Source organism: Pholis gunnellus, assembly GCF_910591455.1.
Source record: "Pholis gunnellus genome assembly, chromosome: 13".
NCBI lineage: Eukaryota > Metazoa > Chordata > Actinopteri > Perciformes > Pholidae > Pholis > Pholis gunnellus.
The window spans coordinates 675,547-698,227 of record NC_136540.1 but is presented as its reverse complement, the minus strand read 5'-3'; the positions used below and the strand labels follow the sequence as shown (position 1 = coordinate 698,227).

At 40.4% G+C, this 22,681-nt stretch overlaps 4 protein-coding genes across 4 annotated transcripts; 3 read left to right on the top strand and 1 right to left on the bottom strand.

Moving 5' to 3' along the window:
• Positions 1 to 4,483: 4,483 nt before the first annotated feature.
• LOC306705079 (olfactory receptor 52N5-like) lies at positions 4,484 to 5,431 on the top strand (the record flags this gene model as incomplete). The annotated part of the gene is made up of 1 exon (XM_079171746.1): positions 4,484 to 5,431. One exon carries the CDS (start codon positions 4,484 to 4,486, stop codon positions 5,429 to 5,431), a length of 948 nt encoding a protein of 315 aa, XP_079027872.1.
• Positions 5,432 to 8,535: 3,104 nt separating this feature from the next.
• LOC306704560 (olfactory receptor 52N5-like) lies at positions 8,536 to 9,465 on the top strand (the record flags this gene model as incomplete). Its single annotated transcript, XM_079170961.1, has 1 exon — positions 8,536 to 9,465. The coding sequence occupies one exon, from the start codon at positions 8,536 to 8,538 to the stop codon at positions 9,463 to 9,465; it is 930 nt and encodes a 309-aa protein (XP_079027087.1).
• A 3,153-nt stretch (positions 9,466 to 12,618) lies between these two features.
• Positions 12,619 to 13,560, top strand: LOC306705139 (olfactory receptor 2F1-like; the record flags this gene model as incomplete). Its single annotated transcript, XM_079171841.1, has 1 exon — positions 12,619 to 13,560. One exon carries the CDS (start codon positions 12,619 to 12,621, stop codon positions 13,558 to 13,560), a length of 942 nt encoding a protein of 313 aa, XP_079027967.1.
• A 1,530-nt stretch (positions 13,561 to 15,090) lies between these two features.
• On the bottom strand, positions 15,091 to 17,332 carry or6at1 (odorant receptor, family 6, subfamily AT, member 1; the record flags this gene model as incomplete). The annotated part of the gene is made up of 4 exons (XM_079171840.1): positions 15,091 to 15,228; positions 15,809 to 16,471; positions 16,576 to 16,763; positions 17,260 to 17,332. 4 exons carry the CDS (start codon positions 17,330 to 17,332, stop codon positions 15,091 to 15,093), a joined length of 1,062 nt encoding a protein of 353 aa, XP_079027966.1.
• Positions 17,333 to 22,681: the final 5,349 nt, after the last annotated feature.

Here is a 22,681-nt window from a genome sequence, read left to right as displayed (position 1 = left end):
TGCTCAGGATGCTTCTAGAATATAATAATAATATGTTTTAAATGGATCATGTTTCATGGTTGAGTTTCAGCAGGTTAGAAGTATAAATACAACACTATGGTGACCTGTTAATCAATTTGTAGTAATGAAAAACGCTTTCATGAACAAAATTGATCAATATGTAGGAAGTTAAAGACTAATATAGTCATGTAATGTGCTATTAATGAAAAAAGCACTTAGAAGACATACGATAATGTACAGTCAGTGAGTCAGTTTAGCTCAACAACAAGGATCTAAACTTATATACACTATATAGAGATACAAATATAAATATATACAACTTCCTATGCATTGATGAATTGTGTTCATTAAATATATATATATCTTATCTTAAGGTTCCTTTCAAAACGTATTTGTGGTGAAGTCATTTCTCAAAAAAATATTACGTACCAATTGATAAATATGTGAAAATGTCAGATTCTTCACACTGACCCTTTGGCAGTAAAAAATGAATGTGTCATCAAATTAGACAGTTAATAAAAAATGATGAGGAAAAAGTACAGGGGTTTCTAATGACATGAACAATGGTCTGTTAATCCATGACAGTGTTACATTTCCACATGTTTGTATGTTAACATTTACATAAAATGTTGAAATAAATACTGACGTACATGGAGCACGTGACTCAACCAGCAGTATTATTTCTACAACTCGGTTAAAACTTGGGATAAAAACAGAGTACAATTCTTGGGAGACTTAAAGAACAACTGACCCGCCCAAAAAACTGCACTGCTATCAAAAAACAGTTCTAAACAGGCGACATCCTCCGGTTCTGAAAAGTGAAGTCAGTGCTTAAGTGTCTTAAAGCTGCATTCTCTCTAGTGTCCACCAGGGGGCGACTCCTCTGGTTGTATAGAAGTCTATGAGAAAATGACTCTACTTCTCTCTTGATTTATTACCTCAGTAAACATTGTAAACATGAGTTTATGGTCTCAATCTCTAGTTTCAAGTCTTCTTCAATACAGCATGATGTTCATTTGGTAAATTATGGTCCAAATTATGGTCCGTTTACCGCTCTGGTAGAGACCTGTCAATCACTGTGTAGCCCCATCCAAAGGCAAACCCTGCTTTTTGGTCTATTTGACTCGAAATGGACCATAATTTGCTAAATGAACATCATGCTGTATATCTACGGAATCCAAATATTCCATAGATATAACACATTGAACCATACTCTCACAACCAATAAACTGAGCGCGAGTGAGAGACGGGAGACTGGGACCAATGTATCACCAACAGCAGAGATGACAAATATTTTGCAGAATAATGCCGTCTAAAAACACACAATGAAGATCTGGCAACATATCTTACCATACCAACATATAGGACCACCAAAAGACAATGTTAAAGATCTCTCAACATCAAATAACTGACTCATGACCAGCAACAGAAGGTGCCTTTGCCATCTGTTGAGCAACTTTACCGTTGTAAACATTGTACATGCAATCCAAAAGTTCTTTTTGAGCCCTCAAATTAGTGTTGAGCATCGTAATGGTTCCTTGGACGAGAGTCTCCCTCGCACATAGTCTCACAAATATGTCATGTCCATGCAAAGGAATGTCCCACTTTCCACAAAGTTTTATAGAGATTATAATTCTGCCAAAAACATACCTAATATTATATTGAGGTCTAAATCGCTTGTTAAAGGCCAGGTCTAATCGCACCGTCAAGCTGAGAAGCAATGTTCGTTGTTCCCAGTAATCCTAACTTGATGACATTATCCACATGCGATGGACAACTATCATGTTTTACCAACCAGTCCTCCTCATCTACATCTTCATTTGACCGTCGCCATCTTGGTATTTGAACGTCGCCATCTTGTTTTTTTGACCGTCGCCATCTTGGTATTTGAACGTCGCCATCTTGGTTTCTGACCGTCATCATCTTGGTTTTTGAACGTTGCCAATTTGGTTTCTGACTGTCGCCTTCTTGGTTTCTGAACTTCTTGTCTTGGTTTTTGACCATCGCCATCTTGATTTTTGAATGTCGCCATCTTGGTTTCTGAATGTCGCCATCTTGGTATTTGACCTTCCTCGTCTTGGTTTTTGACCGTCGCCATCTTGATTTTTGAATGTCGCCATCTTGGTTTCTGACCGTCGCCATCTTGGTATTTAAACGTCGCCATCTTGTTTTTTGACCGTCGTCATCTTGGTCTTTGAATGTCGCCATCTTGGTTTTTGAACGTCGCCATTTTGGTTTTTGACCGTCGCCATCTTGGTTTTTGAACGTCGCCATCTTGGTTTTTGATTGATTTCATTTGTTTTTTAGCTGTCGCCAAATTTAAAATCCGTGTCCATGTATATGAATGAACAGATGTTGTGACTATTTAACAAACTGCCATGAGACTGTGTTGACACTTGTTGAAATTAATCACGTCGTATTAAGTTGTCAAGTGGGGCAGCAGGGCAAGAGTTCAGTGATTTATAGTCAAGATAGATTAGCTTACATGTACAGTTGGTGCAGATGCAGGTGCAGGTTCATGTCCAGGTCCTGGTTATGGTCCAGGCCAAAGTTCAGCCTCAGGCTAAGTGCAAGTTTATGTCCATGTCCAGGTTCAGGTGTAGCTGCAGATCCAGGCCCAGGATCAGGTGCAGGTGCAAGTCCCGGTCCAGGTGCAGGGTCAGGTTTAGGTCCAGGTCTAGGTCCAGCTCTAGGTCCAGGTCTAGGTGGCTGGAAAGTATCAGCATGAAGCAACATAGACATCTGGCAGGGAATAAGTGGAAAAAAGGCTGGTTGAGTACTGCAGGCTGATGAGAGAAAGTGGAAGCAGGTAAGCAGAGGGGCACTGACTGGGACAGTTGGGAGAGTCTGAGGACATCTAGTGGACGGATGTAGAATGAGGATGCAGGCTGACGTAGCTGGAGACGCTGACGAAGTAAAATAAAAACAACAGCAAATAGCCCAGCTCTAATTCAGCTTCACTAACTTTAACGTAGGCCCAGTGTGCACCGTAAACTGTAATATGTTGGAACAAACCAGGCAATCAGAAACATTGATCATCACTTAGACAGTGATGTGAAAACTATGTAAGTTCCATTTAAGCATCACGCTATGTGATCAAAATCAGGATTACTAATATCAAAGGTACTATTGGCCGTGTTTAAGTACAGAATAGTACAGAATACTGGAGTTGAAGAAAGTTAACTTCTGTAAATAAAGTTGAATGAAACTTAAAAACATCATTAAATTGTTTTGATGTGAGGAGATCAAAGCCCTCAGGGCCGCTGGAGATGTGGTTTAAAGCGCTCGGGCATCTTATAAAAAGTGTCTTCGTCCACCTCTGGTCTGGCTGGAGGAGGTAAACCTGACTCACACTCACACAGTCTTACAATGTTTAACAACACTGACATGTGAACTGTAATCTGGCAAATTAAAAAAAAAGATGAAATAGAATGAAAAGAGCAAACCAATAACAATCAAATGTTTTAAAGACTTATTCGAATGAAGTATGTTAAATTCATTTGAGCTGCTTTTTATTAAATGTCCATTTGTTCTATTAAAGCTTTATAAACATGTTCTGTGTGGCTGAAAAAATAAAGAACAGCCAAATATCAATATTGATGAAAATTGTGGAACATGAAAGATTAATCTGAAATTTCTGGAAATGATTGAAATCCTCAGACTAAACATTTGTATCATGTGTTTTTTTAGGATTTCATCTTTGTGTTCATTGAACTGATCAGAACTTTATTGAAATACACTTTGCTTTGCTGTACATGGACGACAGGCAGTAATTTAACATCAAAATAATTATAATTTCAAAGTAAAATACTGCTGCTGTGTGGTTGTGGGTTGTGCTATCAGACAGCTTATTGGCAAATAACCGTTTTGTTTTGATTGGATAGAAATTCAAAGAAGTTAAAAAGTGACTTTGTGTTATAAATGTATGAACATATTATTTTTAATGAGCTGCTCAAACGACGTGTGGCACAATGAAGGTTTTATGTCAAATGAGGCAATATTTGACTTTTAGCTGTAATTAGAAGAATTTGTTTAGTTGTGTTGTTGGTTGTGTGTACAAACGCCCCTGAATCTGTTTCATGTAATGCATTTATTACTTGTAATTATTAGAAGTTACTTTAAAAAGGTTGTTTTCTTCTGGTATACGACACATATATGTTTTTCCTGTTTGAATTATTCAATGACAACATTTAACCAAGTGTGGGATGTAAAAGGCAAACATGCATGTTGTTGCCAAGTATTCATTTCTCCAGACTACAACAAACACATTTTAATATGCTAAATTAGTGCATATGAATGAATATTGTCCCCTATTTGTATTTCTTGGCTGCTGTTAAAGCCATTTGTTCTGATTGTGTAGATCACAATATCTGTTGTTATTATATGTTATAACACTATTATCGACACTCTTATCTGATAATACAGTAAAGTTCTGTTTTGTCTGTCTCCCATCCTCACTAGGTTTACATTAACCGCCTGCACGATGGAGAACCATTCTTTAAATACAGATATTCTAAACCTGGAGGGGTTAAAGGTCAGCCCAGAGTTCTCCGTTTCCGCCTTCGTCCTCCTCCTCCTCATCTACATCTTCATCATGGTGTCCAACATCGGCCTGGTGGTCCTGATCACCATGGAGAGGAGCCTCCACCAGCCCATGTACCTGCTCTTCTGCAACATGAGTGTTAACGATGCGTTCGGGGCGACGACCATCATCCCTCGCTTGTTGAGTAACGTTTTTACTCCGATCACAGAGCGGTACATCCACTACATCGACTGCGTCGCTCAGGCTTTTTGCACTCACATTAACATGGGCGTCTCCCACACGGTGCTCATGATCATGACCTTCGACCGCTACGTGGCCATCTGCAGCCCGCTGCGCTACGCCACCATCATGACCAGCAGGACGGTGGTGAAGCTGTCGGTGGCGGCGTGGACGGTGGCGTTGATGATGGTGGTGATCCTCTTGGGGCTCAGCATCCGCCTGTCTCGCTGTAGAAGGACTGTACTCCACCCGTTCTGTGACAACGCCTCCTTGTTCAAGCTCTCCTGTGAGAGCGTCCTCGCCAACCACATCTACGGCCTCGGCTACACGGTGGTGCTGCTGGGCTCCTCCCTCGGCAGCGTGACGCTCACCTACCTGAAGATCGCCGTCGTGTGTCTGAGCAGCAGCAACAAGTCTCTGAACGGCAAAGCGCTGCAGACCTGCGCCACACACCTGGCCGTGTACGTCATCATGTTTGTGTCGGGCTCCGTCATCGTCGTCCTCCATCGGTTCCCTCACTTATCGGACCACAGGAAGCTGGCCTCCATCTTGTTCCACGTGGTTCCTCCCGCTATGAACGCCGTTATCCACGGACTGCAAATCAAAGCCGTCAGACAAAAGATTGTCATCATGTTTACCAGGAACACAAGAGGTGAAATGACTCAATAGTGAATTTAATGTAAATAACTGATAATAAAATGGTTGCCTCTGTCATTGAGTAATCACCTTCTTCTTTATTTTCAAATGTATTTCACTTCTCTAAACATCCATTCAGTAACAATATTCTGAAGTAATGATGATAAATAAAAAGTACATTAACATAATTATTTAGAGTTATACTTGTTTCTCAATTGATTTCAATAATAATAAGATTCATACAGCGCTTTCCACTATTTAAAATGAGGGGAGGGGCTAGGACAAAGCAGTGGAGAAGTTGTTGACCGTCACCATCTTGGTTTTTGACCGTCGCCATCTTGGTTTTTGACCGTCGCCATCTTGGTTTTTGACCGTCGCCATCTTGGTTTCTGACCGTCGCAATCTTGGTTTTTGAATGTCGCCATCTTGGTTTCTGACCGTCGCAATCTTGGTTTTTGAATGTCGCCATCTTGGTTTTTGAACTTTGCCATTTTGGTTTTTGACTGTCGCCATCTTGGTTTTTGAATGTCGCCATCTTGGTTTTTGAATGTCGCCATCTTGGTTTTTGAACGTCGCCATCTTGGTTTTTGACCGTCGCCATCTTGGTTTTTGAACTTTGCCATCTTGGTTTCTGACCGTCGCAATCTTGGTTTTTGAATGTCGCCATCTTGGTTTTTGAATGTCGCCATCTTGGTTTCTGACCGTCGCAATCTTGGTTTTTGAATGTCGCCATCTTGGTTTTTGAATGTCGCCATCTTGGTTTTTGAACGTCGCCATCTTGGTTTTTGACCGTCGCCATCTTGGTTTTTGAACTTTGCTATTTTGTTTTTTGACTGTCGCCATCTTGGTTTTTGACCGTCGCCATCTTGGTTTTTGAATGTCGCCATCTTGGTTTTTGAACTTTGCCATCTTGGTCTTTGAACGTCGCCATCTTGGTTTCTGACCGTCCTCGTCTTGGTTTTTGATCGTTTTCATTTGTTTTTTAGCTGTCGCCAAATTTAAAATCCGTGTCCATGTATATGAATGAATAGATGTTGTGACTATTTAACAAACTGCCATGAGACTGTGTTGACACTTGTTGAAAATAATCACGTCCTATTAAGTTGTCAAGTGGGGCAGCAGGGCAAGAGTTCAGTGATTTATAGTCAAGATAGATTAGCTTACATGTACAGTTGGTGCAGATGCAGGTGCAGGTTCATGTCCAGGTCCTGGTTATGATCCAGGCCAAAGTTCAGCCTCAGGCTAGGTGCAAGTTTATGTCCATGTCCAGGTTCAGGTGTAGCTGCAGATCCAGGCCCAGGTCCAGGTGCAGGGTCAGGTTTAGGTCCAGGTCTAGGTCCAGCTCTAGGTCCAGGTCTAGGTGGCTGGAAAGTATCAGCATGAAGCAACATAGACATCTGGCAGGGAATAAGTGGAAAAAAGGCTGGTTGAGTACTGCAGGCTGATGAGAGAAAGTGGAAGCAGGTAAGCAGAGGGGCACTGACTGGGACAGTTGGGAGAGTCTGAGGACATCTAGTGGACGGATGTAGAATGAGGATGCAGGCTGACGTAGCTGGAGACGCTGACGAAGTAAAATAAAAACAACAGCAAATAGCCCAGCTCTAATTCAGCTTCACTAACTTTAACGTAGGCCCAGTGTGCACCGTAAACTGTAATATGTTGGAACAAACCAGGCAATCAGAAACATTGATCATCACTTAGACAGTGATGTGAAAACTATGTAAGTTCCATTTAAGCATCACGCTATGTGATCAAAAACAGGATTACTAATATCAAAGGTACTATTGGCCGTGTTTAAGTACAGAATAGTACAGAATACTGGAGTTGAAGAAAGTTAACTTCTGTAAATAAAGTTGAATGAAACTTAAAAACATCATTAAATTGTTTTGATGTGAGGAGATCAAAGCCCTCAGGGCCGCTGGAGATGTGGTTTAAAGCGCTCGGGCATCTTATAAAAAGTGTCTTCGTCCACCTCTGGTCTGGCTGGAGGAGGTAAACCTGACTCACACTCACACAGTCTTACAATGTTTAACAACACTGACATGTGAACTGTAATCTGGCAAATTAAAAAAAAGATGAAATTGAATGAAAAGAGCAAACCAATAACAATCAAATGTTTTAAAGACTTATTCGAATGAAGTATGTTAAATTCATTTGAGCTGCTTTTTATTAAATGTCCATTTGTTCTATTAAAGCTTTATAAACATGTTCTGTGTGGCTGAAAAAATAAAGAACAGCCAAATATCAATATTGATGAAAATTGTGGAACATGAAAGATTAATCTGAAATTTCTGGAAATGATTGAAATCCTCAGACTAAACATTTGTATCATGTGTTTTTTTAGGATTTCATCTTTGTGTTCATTGAACTGATCAGAACTTTATTGAAATACACTTTGCTTTGCTGTACATGGACGACAGGCAGTAATTTAACATCAAAATAATTATAATTTCAAAGTAAAATACTGCTGCTGTGTGGTTGTGGGTTGTGCTATCAGACAGCTTATTGGCAAATAACCGTTTTGTTTTGATTGGATAGAAATTCAAAGAAGTTAAAAAGTGACTTTGTGTTATAAATGTATGAACATATTATTTTTAATGAGCTGCTCAAACGACGTGTGGCACAATGAAGGTTTTATGTCAAATGAGGCAATATTTGACTTTTAGCTGTAATTAGAAGAATTTGTTTAGTTGTGTTGTTGGTTGTGTGTACAAACGCCCCTGAATCTGTTTCATGTAATGCATTTATTACTTGTAATTATTAGAAGTTACTTTAAAAAGGTTGTTTTCTTCTGGTATACGACACATATATGTTTTTCCTGTTTGAATTATTCAATGACAACATTTAACCAAGTGTGGGATGTAAAAGGCAAACATGCATGTTGTTGCCAAGTATTCATTTCTCCAGACTACAACAAACACATTTTAATATGCTAAATTAGTGCATATGAATGAATATTGTCCCCTATTTGTATTTCTTGGCTGCTGTTAAAGCCATTTGTTCTGATTATGTAGATCACAATATCTGTTGTTATTATATGTTATAACACTATTATCGACACTCTTATCTGATAATACAGTAAAGTTCTGTTTTGTCTGTCTCCCATCCTCACTAGGTTTACATTAACCGCCTGCACGATGGAGAACCATTCTTTAAATACAGATATTCTAAACCTGGAGGGGTTAAAGGTCAGCCCAGAGTTCTCCGTTTCCGCCTTCGTCCTCCTCCTCCTCATCTACATCTTCATCATGGTGTCCAACATCGGCCTGGTGGTCCTGATCACCATGGAGAGGAGCCTCCACCAGCCCATGTACCTGCTCTTCTGCAACATGAGTGTTAACGATGCGTTCGGGGCGACGACCATCATCCCTCGTGTCCTGTGGGATGTTTTCACTCCAATGACTCAGCGCTACATTCACTACTATGAGTGTGTCATCCAGGCCTTCTGTGCTCACTTTCATGCCGGCGTCTCCCACACGGTGCTCATGATCATGACCTTCGACCGCTACGTGGCCATCTGCAGCCCGCTGCGCTACGCCACCATCATGACCAGCAGGACGGTGGTGAAGCTGTCGGTGGCGGCGTGGACGGTGGCGTTGATGATGGTGGTGATCCTCTTGGGGCTCAGCATCCGCCTGTCTCGCTGTAGAAGGACTGTACTCCACCCGTTCTGTGACAACGCCTCCTTGTTCAAGCTCTCCTGTGAGAGCGTCCTCGCCAACCACATCTACGGCCTCGGCTACACAGTGGTCATCCTGGGCTCCTCCCTCGGCAGCGTGACGCTCACCTACCTGAAGATCGCCGTCGTGTGTCTGAGCAGCAGGAACAAGTCTCTGAACGGCAAAGCGCTGCAGACCTGCGCCACACACCTGGCCGTGTACGTCATCTTGCTTTTGTCGGGCTCCATCATCGTCGTCCTCCATCGGTTCCCTCACTTGTCGCACCACAGGAAGCTGGCCTCCATCTTGTTCCACGTAGTTCCTCCTTCCATGAACGCCGTTATCTACGGACTGCAGATTAAAGCCGTCAGAGAACAAATGATCGTCATATTTACTGGAAAAAAATGATTCTGACCGAGTGAGATGAAATGACAAAAGTCACTTTAATGTAAAGAAACTGGAATGAAATACTGAGATACTTGTATTCTGATATGTATTGAAAGTATCTAATCTCTAAAGTCCTGAATAAATATATATGAATAAGGCTCTGTAAAGGTTTGTTGACTCAACCTTTACACTGAACAGGTAGAGAACAGAGTACCTGAACAGGTAGAGAACAGAGTACCTGAACAGGTAGAGAACAGAGTACCTGAACAAGTAGAGAACAGAGTACCTGAACAGGTAGAGAACAGAGTACCTGAACAGGTAGAGAACAGAGTACCTGAACAAGTAGAGAACAGAGTACCTGAACAGGTAGTGAACAGAGTACCTGAACAGGTAGTGAACAGAGTACCTGAACAGGTAGTGAACAGAGTACCTGAACAGGTAGAGAACAGAGTACCTGAACAGGTAGTGAACAGAGTACCTGAACAGGTAGTGAACAGAGTACCTGAACAGGTAGTGAACAGAGTACCTGAACAGGTAGAGAACAGAGTACCTGAACAGGTAGAGAACAGAGTACCTGAACAGGTAGTGAACAGAGTACCTGAACAGGTAGTGAACAGAGTACCTGAACAGGTAGTGAACAGAGTACCTGAACAGGTAGAGAACAGAGTACCTGAACAGGTAGAGAACAGAGTACCTGAACAGGTAGTGAACAGAGTACCTGAACAGGTAGTGAACAGAGTACCTGAACAGGTAGTGAACAGAGTACCTGAACAGGTAGAGAACAGAGTACCTGAACAGGTAGAGAACAGAGTACCTGAACAGGTAGTGAACAGAGTACCTGAACAGGTAGTGAACAGAGTACCTGAACAGGTAGAGAACAGAGTACCTGAACAGGTAGTGAACAGAGTACCTGAACAGGTAGTGAACAGAGTACCTGAACAGGTAGTGAACAGAGTACCTGAACAGGTAGAGAACAGAGTACCTGAACAGGTAGAGAACAGAGTACCTGAACAGGTAGTGAACAGAGTACCTGAACAGGTAGAGAACAGAGTACCTGAACAGGTAGAGAACAGAGTACCTGAACAGGTAGTGAACAGAGTACCTGAACAGGTAGAGAACAGAGTACCTGAACAGGTAGTGAACAGAGTACCTGAACAGGTAGTGAACAGAGTACCTGAACAGGTAGAGAACAGAGTACCTGAACAGGTAGTGAACAGAGTACCTGAACAGGTAGTGAACAGAGTACCTGAACAGGTAGAGAACAGAGTACCTGAACAGGTAGTGAACAGAGTACCTGAACAGGTAGAGAACAGGTAGTGAACTATATAGTTTATAGCCTCTTTGACGATCAACATATATTTCTTGGGTCTTTGTTTATAAAATGCTGGAAGGAGATAAAAGACTTGACTCTTAAAATGGATTCGGGTGTTTCACCGACTTGGATTTAGATCCCAAACAGAAAATCAATGAAGAAAGAAACAGCTGAAATCTGAACCACAGTGAGTTGACGCACATACTGAGAACACGCTCATGATGTAGATGCCAAGTTGACAGCAACAGTTGCCTGGTGACAAACTGTTGAGCAACGCTCTGCATACCAGAGGCTCAGTCAGCTCATAAAGGTGTCTGTCTCTGGTCTGGCTGGATGAGGTTCACGTCATTAGAGGTAAACCTGAGTCACAGCGACGATGTGTTCCACTGAACTGTCTGGTGTTTTACTGCTACTGTCTCTTCCGGATGCTTTTCAGCTCTCGATCTAATATTCAAACTGTTGATAAACAAATGTGACAAATCCAAACGCCAATGAGGGAAAAATTAAGCATTTTTGTTTCCACAGAAAATAATTTTTTCCACAGATTTGAACATGAAGTGGTGACCTGTTTCTGGTTTGTACTGAACTTCATGAACAGCATATGTGACCGGCCTTTTCACTCTAAATACTCACATTCAGTTAAATGAGTTCATCCTGTGTTGATGTTTAAGGTTTCTGTCTATGTGTAGGATTATTTCTGTTGGGATTTCTGAAGTTAAGAAAGTACAGTGTGTACGTGAAGGCAACTTCAACTGCAGTGAATTTATTCTGTTTTATGACTTACTGACTCTTTTCTTTCACATTTGAAAACAAGTGGAATGTCTATTTACATGTAATTAGGATCAGCAGAATGAAAGTGAAATGAATCATCTGAATGAATTTCAAATCATTCCAAAGTGAAAGAGCGAGCGAGGTGAAGACGTGTCAGCTGCTAACATCCCGTTTGCTGCCTTCAATTCAACCACGTTCAAGGATATTAATACATTTCTGCATTTTATTTCTTACACTGCTTTTTAGTGTTTTAATGACTGTTTTTAATGTTTCAATGAATGTTCTTAATTGTTTTCTTTTGTCTTATGTTTTGATGCTTTTAATGGTTTTATGTGAAGCGCTTTGAATCACCTTGTTGTTGAAATGTGCTCTACTAATAAACCTGCCTTACAATAAAATGTATAAATAATAATACCAGATCATTAGATCGACCTCCATCTGCATCACGCAACATGTTGATGTAAAACGATCTCCGGCGAGAATGTTCTCTGATGATCACATTAGACTTCACAGCAGTGACACGTTTGGCGTCTCAGAGGGGTTACATTACAGATGTTTTCTAAAAATACGTGCATTCTTTTATTCTACTGAGTGAAAACCTCAAATATAGTTTCATCATTTTCATCACTCAACAGATTTCTGTTTTTGTGTTTTCTTGTGTCGGAGATCGGCTTATTAACTGAATGTTAAGACTGTAAAATTCTTCATATAAAATAAAAAAGCATGTTTATTTGGAGGGTCCGGAGGACGTCACGTGTGTACAGATTGTAAAGCCCTCTGAGGCAAATGTGTGATTTTGGCCGACACAAAATAAATTGAATTGAATATTTAGTCATTCATATTTAATGTTATTGAGTAATCTTTGAAACCAAGCTTTGAATAAAGAAAGGAGGGACGAGGTTTTTCATTCGTATAAATAAATAAATAAAAGTTTTATTTTTCAAGATTGAGTTCCTCACGATTTATTTTCTTTTAAGTCAAAACTGAAGGATGCGTGTTTTATTGTATTTTCTTGAAGCAGCTCATGAATCATCATCATTAATAACTTCATCTCATCAGCTTTGATAACTCTGTGTCTGATCCTCTGCAGCATGGAGAACTCTACTGTGAGTATGGATATCATATCCATGGAGGGGTTAAAGGTCAGCCCAGAGTTCTCCGTTTCCGCCTTCGTCCTCCTCCTCCTCATCTACATCTTCATCATGGTGTCCAACGTCGGCCTGGTGGTCCTGATCACCATGGAGAGGAGCCTCCACCAGCCCATGTACCTGCTCTTCTGCAACATGAGTGTTAACGATGCGTTCGGGGCGACGACCGTCATCCCTCGCTTGTTGAGTAACGTGTTTACTCCGATCACAGAGCGCTACATCCACTACATCGACTGCGTCGCTCAGGCTTTCTGTTCTCACTTTCATGCCGGCGTCTCCCACGCGGTGCTCATGATCATGGCCTTCGACCGCTACGTGGCCATCTGCAGCCCGCTGCGATACGCCGCCATCATGACCAGCAGGACGGTGGTGAAGCTGTCGGTGTCGGCGTGGACGGCGGCCTTCATCTCTGTTGCGATCCTCTTGGGTCTCACCATCCGCCTGACGCGCTGCAGGCGGGTCATCGTCAACCCGTTCTGCGACAACGCCTCCTTGTTCAAGCTCTCTTGCCAAAACCTTCTCATTAACAACATCTACGGGCTCGGCAGCGCCGTGGTCATCCTGGGCTCCTCCCTCGGGAGCGTGACGCTCACCTACCTGAGGATCGCCGTCGTGTGTCTGAGCGGCAAGAACAAGGTGCTGAACAGCCGGGCGGTGCAGACCTGCGCCACACACCTGGCCGTGTACCTGATCATGTTGGTTGCGTCCTTCACGCCCATGATCATTCACCGTCGGCCCGAGTGGGCGGACAGTGGGAAAGTGGCGTCCGTCATGTTCCACATTGTCCCGCCGGTCCTGAACCCCATAATCTACGGGCTGCAGTGTAAAGAGCTCAGGCAGAAGATTGTCAGGGTGTTCATCAAGAACAAAAGTTTCCATAAATAACTAAATATGCACAAACCTCCTAATAAACATCCCATCAGTCGAGTACTTGAGTTTGATGCACATTTTTCATTTACGTGAACGATGTTAGTGAATTTAAGATATGAACTTGTTCTCACTATTGAACCTGAATCTTTGGTTTTATCGTCAATCTTTTTGATTGAAAGTTTAAAAGTATTTTATATTATTATTATCTCCTGAAGGAGAATCTGTTTCTTTAGGTTTCTACATGAATGAATGGCTGAGAGGTTTGTGTTTAACAGTATATTGTTTGCATCTTGTAATAAATATTGATTTGTTCTTCATCACTTTGTGTTGTGTCTGTGGGCTTTCAGTGTCATTTATAAATGCTTTATAAGACAAAGATAGTCCTCACTTTAGATGAGGTCACACACAACACTTTACTAACGAGTAGTAACTACCTAATTAATCATGAATTGCACTATTAATACGCGTTTATAAAGCATATATTAACATAGTCCTAACCATTAGTGCATATCTAAATCATTATATATATATATAAATGCATGAATAATGTACATCTAAATAAGTTATTAATCATCTACTTACACTTTATAAAGGATGTTATTAATCATCTACAACTCCTTAATATTTGGTTCGTAAAATATATAATACTTCATTTACAAATGGGAATCCATCATTTATAAAGTATGAAAACTTTCATGAACAATCATGAAACTCATAATAGACGAGCTTATTAATTAAGAATAAAACATGTATAACTGTTGTTATGAATTGTATACTAATGAGTGTTAATGTAGGAACAATGCTTTATAAATGATGAATTAAGTGTTAAGTAATGCTTCATAGTAGTTGTTATAAAGTGTTACCAAATGTTTATACCGATGCATCAATGTTCAGCCTGGTCTAAAAAAATGGCATCAACAATTACATTTCAAGGAAAACTTATTCTTTCCCAGAAACAACTCCAGCTGATTATTCAGAGGACACAAGATACAAAGGTTGGGAGCCACTTGTTTAATTTTCAACAATGCATTGTATTCTATACCAGAGGTAAAGTGTTAAAATTGAAATGTAAGCTGTAAATATATCTGTGAAGGAATTGTGGAGTAGAAGTATAAAATGTTATAAATAGAAAAAAGTAAAGAACCGATACCTCAACAGTGTACTTAAGTCCATCCCTTGAATCAGCATATTTAGTTTTATTCCTCTTCTGAGTAATTGTGAGGTTAAACGTTGGCTGTAATGGCACCAGGAGCCTCTAATGTTGTTGAACAGCGTACAAAGGTATTGAGACATATTCACACAGCTATATGAAGAAATAAAACAATTCATTTGAATGCAATATATATGTTTTATTAATATAATAAGAGACTGTTGATTACCATAGTTAATTAAAAGGATATTAAGTAGTTAAATGTGACCCTTTATTTGAAATATAACTTAATAAGTTAGTTAATAGACAGCTGAACAAACATATCACATGATTGGCACAATAACCAGCAGAATGGTTTAAAATCAGATCATTTCTGAATGAGTCTTCTTTATTTATCAGGACACAGCAGCAGGTCTGAACCTGGTCAGAGTCCTCCTGATGGACTCTCGTAGCTCCTTGTTCTTCAGACTGTAGATCATCGGGTTTAGGAAAGGAGTCAGAGCAGCGTAGAGCACTGACACAATGATACGAACCTATAACAAAACCATGAATAATGATTTATTGAACACAACACGTATTCAGCATTAATATCTGCAGGTCCTGAGGATGACAAAGTCGGTCAGTCGACATGCTCACAATGACAACACCCTGATGTTAAGCAGGTATAATGTTCATGTTCACCATCTCAGTTCAGTGTGTTTGAGAACTTTCTTTCATTTGCACAGGTATAGAAATATAAATATGACCTGATGATGCCATTAAATTATAGGTAAAGGATCACTAAGTTATTATTTATCATCCTGATGTGAACATGAATGATGAACCAAGTTTTCTGGCAATCTATCCAATAGTTGTTGAGATAAAACGTTCTGGTTAAAGACTGATTTCCGCGTTGTTGGTGTGGCACATACAAATTAGAAGCTAAATACTCTTAATCAGCATTTAATATGTTTGGGCCTGCTGTTTGCAATGCAAACACAAGTAACTCCAAACAAAAGTTGCCTTTTACGTTTACTATTAAAGATTTTTTATAATGCAAAAGACAGTGGACATATTTGAGACATGTACTAAGATAAAGTCAAATCTAAATATGCAGGATGATTCATCTCGTACCTCTGGTGGAACGTTTCCCACCCGGTAGGAGATGTATACGCACGAGGCCGAGCTGTAAGAGATGGACACCACAGTGAGGTGGGCGGCACACGTCCCGAAGGCCTTCAGCCTCTGAGCTACACCCAGCTTTGATACGGAAACCCCAATCAGGACATAGGAGGTGAGAATCAGGACTCCTGTGGTCAGAAGCGCCACCAGGGCGAAGGAAAGGGACACAATGTTATCCACCGTAACGTCACCGCACACCAGCCGCCTTACAGAGGATAGGTCGCACCAGCCATGTTTCACCACATTAGGGCCGCAGTAAGACCGCTGGAAGGCTATGGAGGTGGCTGGCAAAGTGCAGAGGGCACCGAAGCTCCAGGCTCCTGCAATGAGGAGCAGCCGGACTGGAAGGGTCATGATGGCATTGTAGCGCAGAGGGTTGCAGATGGCTACGTAGCGGTCGTACGCCATGACAGTCAGGATGGCCCGGCCAGTAACAGCTAGCTGAATGAAAACATGCATCTGGAGGAAGCAGCCCGGTACAGAGATAGTTGTCGTGCCTGCCAGGAGGCCAGACAGCAAGTTGGGGATGGTGGTGGTGGTGTAGATGATGTCCACAAAGGAGAGGTTATAGAGGAAGAAATACATGGGAGAGTTGAGTTTCGAATCAGTTAACGCCTGCATGAGAAAAACACATTGGCAGCAATTATGAATTCCATCTTGTCAGAATGAGGCGATACCCATTAAATTGTCAAAACTAGATGGACAGCTTTGTTTTTTACCACAAAGATAATCATGCTGTTTCCTCCCAGAATGATCACGTAACCCAGAAGCAGGATGACGAAGAGGATCATCTTTTCTTGGCCAAGGCTGGCGAGGCCCTGGATGATGAAGAAAGTGACGCCATCAGGCCCCCAGGTGCCGTTAACAGAGCTTGATCTGTGATGGGTCGACAAGGGCAGGTGTGAATCTGGAAGAATGAGGAAAGAGATGCGTCACTGTTTATTTACAGACCGACATCAGAAGACAGGAAACCAGAAACCGGGCACATTTAGTTTATTAACATTCAATCCAAAGCACCAGTGTTTGTGTTGCCTAAACCTAAACATCAGGTCCAGCACCATCCTCCCCATCTAGCTTTAAACAATTACTTTCAATTAAGTGAGAATTATCCAGGTTTCCTTCAAAATGTGATCATCAGAAAACATAAGTAGTATATAAACCTAACTCCTTAGAGAGGGCTGTAAGACCATACTTTAACACATATGCTCATTGTTTTTAGTTTAGTTGTATTGCAATTCTTGGGTTGGTAGTTTGGAAACATGGGTAAGCACCGTGTATTAATGGACCAGAGCTACCAATTGATCAGGAAAGTGTAACAGGCACGCAGTAGCAGAAAGTAACTAAGTACATTACTCAAGTACTGCTCTTAAGTAAAGTTTTGATGTACTTTTACTTTAGTCTACCCTGTGGGCCCACCACCTGATTCCTTACGGACGCAGCCGGGGTTTGAATCCGACCCGTGGCCCTTTGCTGCATGTCTTCCCTTTCGATCCTGTCTATGAAAAAGGCAAAAATATCAAATGATAATTTTTAAAAGCAATGACATTGGGGACATGGAATCTGACTTCTTATTCAATGCCTCTGTTGTGGTGGTCAGAAGGTTGTCGGTGCCATTCATGGTGGCAATATAACAAAGGAGCAGCAGACGGGTACCGGGGGACCAGAAGGGCTACAGTCTTGGTGGTCACCAAAACCCTGGTTTGGCTAAAGAGAAAGACTTTCAGGAAGTTTTGGAAACCATCAGGAATGGAAATCAGAGATGGGCCTAGACATGTTTAGTTGGGCAGAACTGTTGACCCTCACTGGGGGTATTGTCAAAATGTTTAAAACTTTCAAAATGTAAAAGATTGTGCTTTTGAACTATATTGCAATGGCGAGCAAGGTAATAAATGCGTTCCCTTAACTCAATAGAAAGACTGTTCCAGTAGTGGGTTGCTCTGACTGACAACAAACTTGCAAAGTCTGTATTGCACAACACAGCCCCCTCTGATATGTGCTTGTTACCTGCTGCTGCTATCCTTCTTTATTAAGAACGGATTCAGTGCGGGAGGTGCAAACCCATGTAGAACCTTCAAGACAACGGGTACATGCCAAGTCTCTTAATTGTCATTTCCTCGCTCGAACCGGAAGTTGTTCTGCGCCGCCATATTGACGGCTGTCCCAAAGCTCTTCTTTAGCTCTGAGGAGCGAGGAGGGAGGAGGGATCTCCGAGGAACCACGAGAACAGACTTCCAGGAAGTGTTTTAACGGCCGACACGCCCTCATTGTTCATCAGTGATTGGACGCTGCAGCTGATCGTACTGACTGACTGAGTTTAACACCAGAGTGAAGACAGATCAGATTAAACTCTAGTTTATATTTGATATGTTTTCTGATTCACCGTCTGGCTTGAATAAATGTAGTCTGAACAACAAAAGGACCACAAACAACTTTCTTCATTTATTAGAAAGGTTTGTGTTTTCATGATCTGATATTTCCCTCAATAGCTTTTATTATGGAAACAATTAAAGTCAGAGCTTTTTACATCATTTATCATCATTTCATTCATTCACGTGAGGCTGATCATTCCTGAGTGTTTGATGAGTTTTATCATTTAAGAGAAACCATAATCATATTCTGGGTTATTTAATAATGACGTTCCAGACGCAAATAAGTCATAAATAAAACGATCGCATTGCGCCGGTCCTGATCTTATAAACAGAACTCAGTTTGATAACACTGCAGAGTACCTCTACAGTCATTACTGTGTGTCTTTATTAGTTATTCGTATTATTAGTTACTATTATTAAGTGATCATGTGAACAGACACAAACTTCTGAAAAGTCTCTCCTGCTGTTAAAGCCGACTGTGATCCTCCGTCATCAGAAACAGACGTCGCTTCACGTGAGGACGTCTCATGTCTCTTAAAACATATTTCCTCGTTTCCTCTCTCCTCGCATGGTTTCCTTGCGTCTCTCCATGCATCCCTGGTGGGAGGGACTAAGATGCAAGGAAAGGAGCCAAGTGAGAGAAACAGGGATGCAATTAAGAGACTTGGCATGTACCCAAGGCAAGAATCTGCAAAATGTTTAAAACTATCAACATGATAAAGATTGTGATCAAAAGCCTTCTTTACTGCAACCCAACCCCGGATAAGCAGCAGAAAATGGATTGATGGTTGTACTCTACTGTTTTAACCTACTTCATACTTCTATTGTACTACATTTCACAGGAAAAAATGTACTTTTAATTCCACTACATTTATCTGAGAGCTTCAGTTATTAATTCAAATTTAACAGAAAACCTATAATGAGTTTCTAAATTGATATATTGTTAAGGGTTTAACTACCAAGAAGTAACTTGTATGAAGTAGGCTATATTAGTTATTTTATCTCCAGCTCGACTAACTACAACATTAAAGGCAATTTTATAGTAATAATGATCGGATAATATAGTACCTGATACATTACAATAAAAGGGATCATTCTGCTGCCAAGTACTTGTAGTTTTGATACTTTAGGTACTTTTTAATGCAAATACTTTGAAACTTTTATATATAAATAATGAGGACGAGGGTTTTCCTTTGGTGTTATTTTAAGATAAAAAAAAAACTTTTCCACCACTGCAGGCATGAAGTTGACTTAACATAAGCAGAGCTAAGCTGCAAAGCTGTGCCTTTCTGAATTACACATGCAAATAAACATCAAGATAATGTGACAGAATAATCTCAATTTGAGGTTATTTTCTTCTGTCACATGAAACATTCATGTGAAAACAACGTGAAACAACATCTATGAAGGATCGGTTCACACGGTGTTAAAACAATCGTCACTGATGTACATCAGAAGTTTGCTGTAATGATTACTGCTGATCACACCGGCCATGAATAGATCCTAACATGCTTACAAGCTGAGTGTTGGAGGACAACATCTACACCCATAGCTTTGTGAAAAAACTCTAAAATGTCAAACTAAATAGATGCTTCAGCAGTCAGCTTTAAATCAGGCGAAGTAGAAGCTCTGATGAGCTTCTACAGAATATCTTATTTACCAGATTAGATATTCAAACAAGACACATGAATGCAGTTTACAGCTACAACATGCAATATTAGATCAGTTAATATTAAGCCTTTATGCAAATTAAATTAATTAAAAAATATTCAGCACTGAGAAAAATGCAGGCTTAACAAAGCAGTGAAAATAATGTTATTGCCTTAAATCATTGTCGTGCAATTACACTGAAGCAATGAAAAGTATTGGTTTCCAAATTTAGACTTAATGATTATTATCAGAAATTTGTAACCGTAACATTAAAATTACTTACTATTTACTTAACATTGTTGTTATATTTTCAATTGAAAAAAAGATTTCTGATAAATTCATGATATATGAAACTGTGAAGTTTGGTTGTACTGGAATCATCAGTAACTCACAGACCTCTGAGGCGTTCAGCTGAAATATCAAACGTCCAAAGCTCCATCGCTCAGCAGACAGATGAACTGATGGTGGATGTGGACAAATTAGCTGTCAACAGACAAGTGAATAATAAGAATAATTTAACTGCAAAACTGAAAAGCTCTGTGTGACTTCATCTGAACACAAGCTCATTTTGACCTCACTAATTACAAAGTCAAATAAGATAACTCTTTAAAAAGCTCAACACTTTCAGACAACATAACACCACTTCTTCAGATTAGCCTTTTTAAATGTGATAAAACCTCGACATGGTTCATAAATAAGATATCTTCATCTTACCTGAGTGTGGATCAGTCAGGTCTAGTCAGACACAAGAACTTCATCACGTCCACATTTTGCCTTTTCAAGGGCAACTCACCTTTTTTCTGATGATAATGAAGATTATGGTGAGACCAAACAACTTTAATTACACAAAGTGACATCAGAGCCCTTTCATTAAAAACATCAATTATACACATGATAGCAAAAGAATACCAAAGGGACCTATTTAAGTAACCTCTGTGGTTATAAACAAGCACCTGAAAAGAAAACATAAGAAACATAATTGTCCTTGCTGCCGTGGTAACAAATGTCTGTTTCGAATGTTTATCTTCCTAATTAGAGATTCATTATTAAAGCTCTTACTTTACCTTAATTGCTGTTGTGTGTGTGTGTGTGTGTGTGTGTGTGTGTGTGTGTGTGTGTGTAGTTTTGAGGAGTCTTTCCTGTTGTTGATTCTTGGAACACAAGTTGGACAGTCCCAGTTATTCTGAGTCACAACTCTGAGATACATCAATGTTACTAAATTCATTTGCAGTTTCATAGTAAAATAAATGTATTCATATGTTCAAAAATAAACAAATTACACTATTTGACCAACTGAGGGACTTCAGATCCAGAAGGAGCAATGCAGATTCCATTCTGGCCGTTGACCAGCTCTTCAGCCTTGAAAGGTTGCTGACGGGGTGACGGGAGTTTGACCATCCGGTCTAAATGTGTTTTGTTGACTTGGATAAGTCTTACGATTAGTCTTACTGCAGAGATACTGGGTACCAGTGTCATTGCTACAAGCCACCTGGTCCCCATATAAAGAAAAGTGAGAACTGTTTCATTCTGTGGATGTTGGCCTTCACCAAAGTTGTCCCTTCTCAGGGATTCTTTTTGTTATTTTCATGGACAGGGTTTCAACATGCGGTTGGGGATCTCAGAATTGTTCTTTGCAGACGATGTGGCTCTGTTGGCTCCTTCAGACCCTGAACTTCGGGATCAGAGTCAGTACCTCCAAGTCTGAAGCCATGCTTCTCTGCCGGAGAAAGGTGTATTGTTCCCTCCTGGTTGGGAGTTAGTTCAGCTTTAGAGATTCGGAGGGAGCTGGGAGTAGAGCCATAAGCCAATAAGCAGAAGAACATGGATGGCTGGATAGAAATTGGATCCCAACTTTTAGTTATCTAGTTTTAAGAAATTGTTTATGTTTTTGATGCCATGTAGGTCTCACTCTGAACTACAGATTTAAACCTCACGGTGACGCTAGATGAAACGTCAGGGAATCACCAAAGTGAATAGGTTTAAATATCTGGGGACCATGAATATGTATTCAATTTCCATCTCAATCCATGCCAGAGTTGTTGGGATATTTCAGTCTGGACCAAAGTGTTGGACCGACCCAAGAGCCAGACCACTAGCATGGATAAAAGTAAAAGCGTGACCACAACGAACACTGGTGAAGTGGCGTTTGCTCCAATAAAGACGATGAAATGTACACTCCTGGGGGCAGTGAATAGACGCTTCAGCCAGGTTAAAGACACTCCACTACAGCGCTGGAGGGCATTTCCTTTAAAAGGTGCTAATGCGACCAGGTTTCTCCCTGTGCACTGTACAGCTCTATTATCTAAGAAATACAAGTATTGGATGGGAACTCTGACTGGGACATCTATGGTTATGTTACATATTTGTGCTCTTCGCTGGAATAAAGATCAAACTCAAATAAACAACAACATGATTTTGGTCATTTCATTTTATAGTTTTACTAAACAATAGTACTTCAAATTCACAACAAAAAGTAACATTTTGAGAAAACTTTAACATTCAAAAAGTAAATTTAGTTCATCTATCCCACTGATTAGGACAATTCAGAGCAAGGAAAATACATATAAATACAACATAACAAGGTCTTCCATTTAATCACATAACGGCCAAACTACAGGACAGCAGGAGATATTTTGAAATGTAATTCTTTGAATTAACAACTTATCTTTTGCATCAAATGTCACAAGTAACATTCCTACTTTTTACAGTTTAAATTGTTACGGTTCGGGTGAATTATTGCGATTACGGTTTTCATCATAGATTCACTTTGTTCACCGTTAAATAACAGAAGAAAACCCCTCCAGAA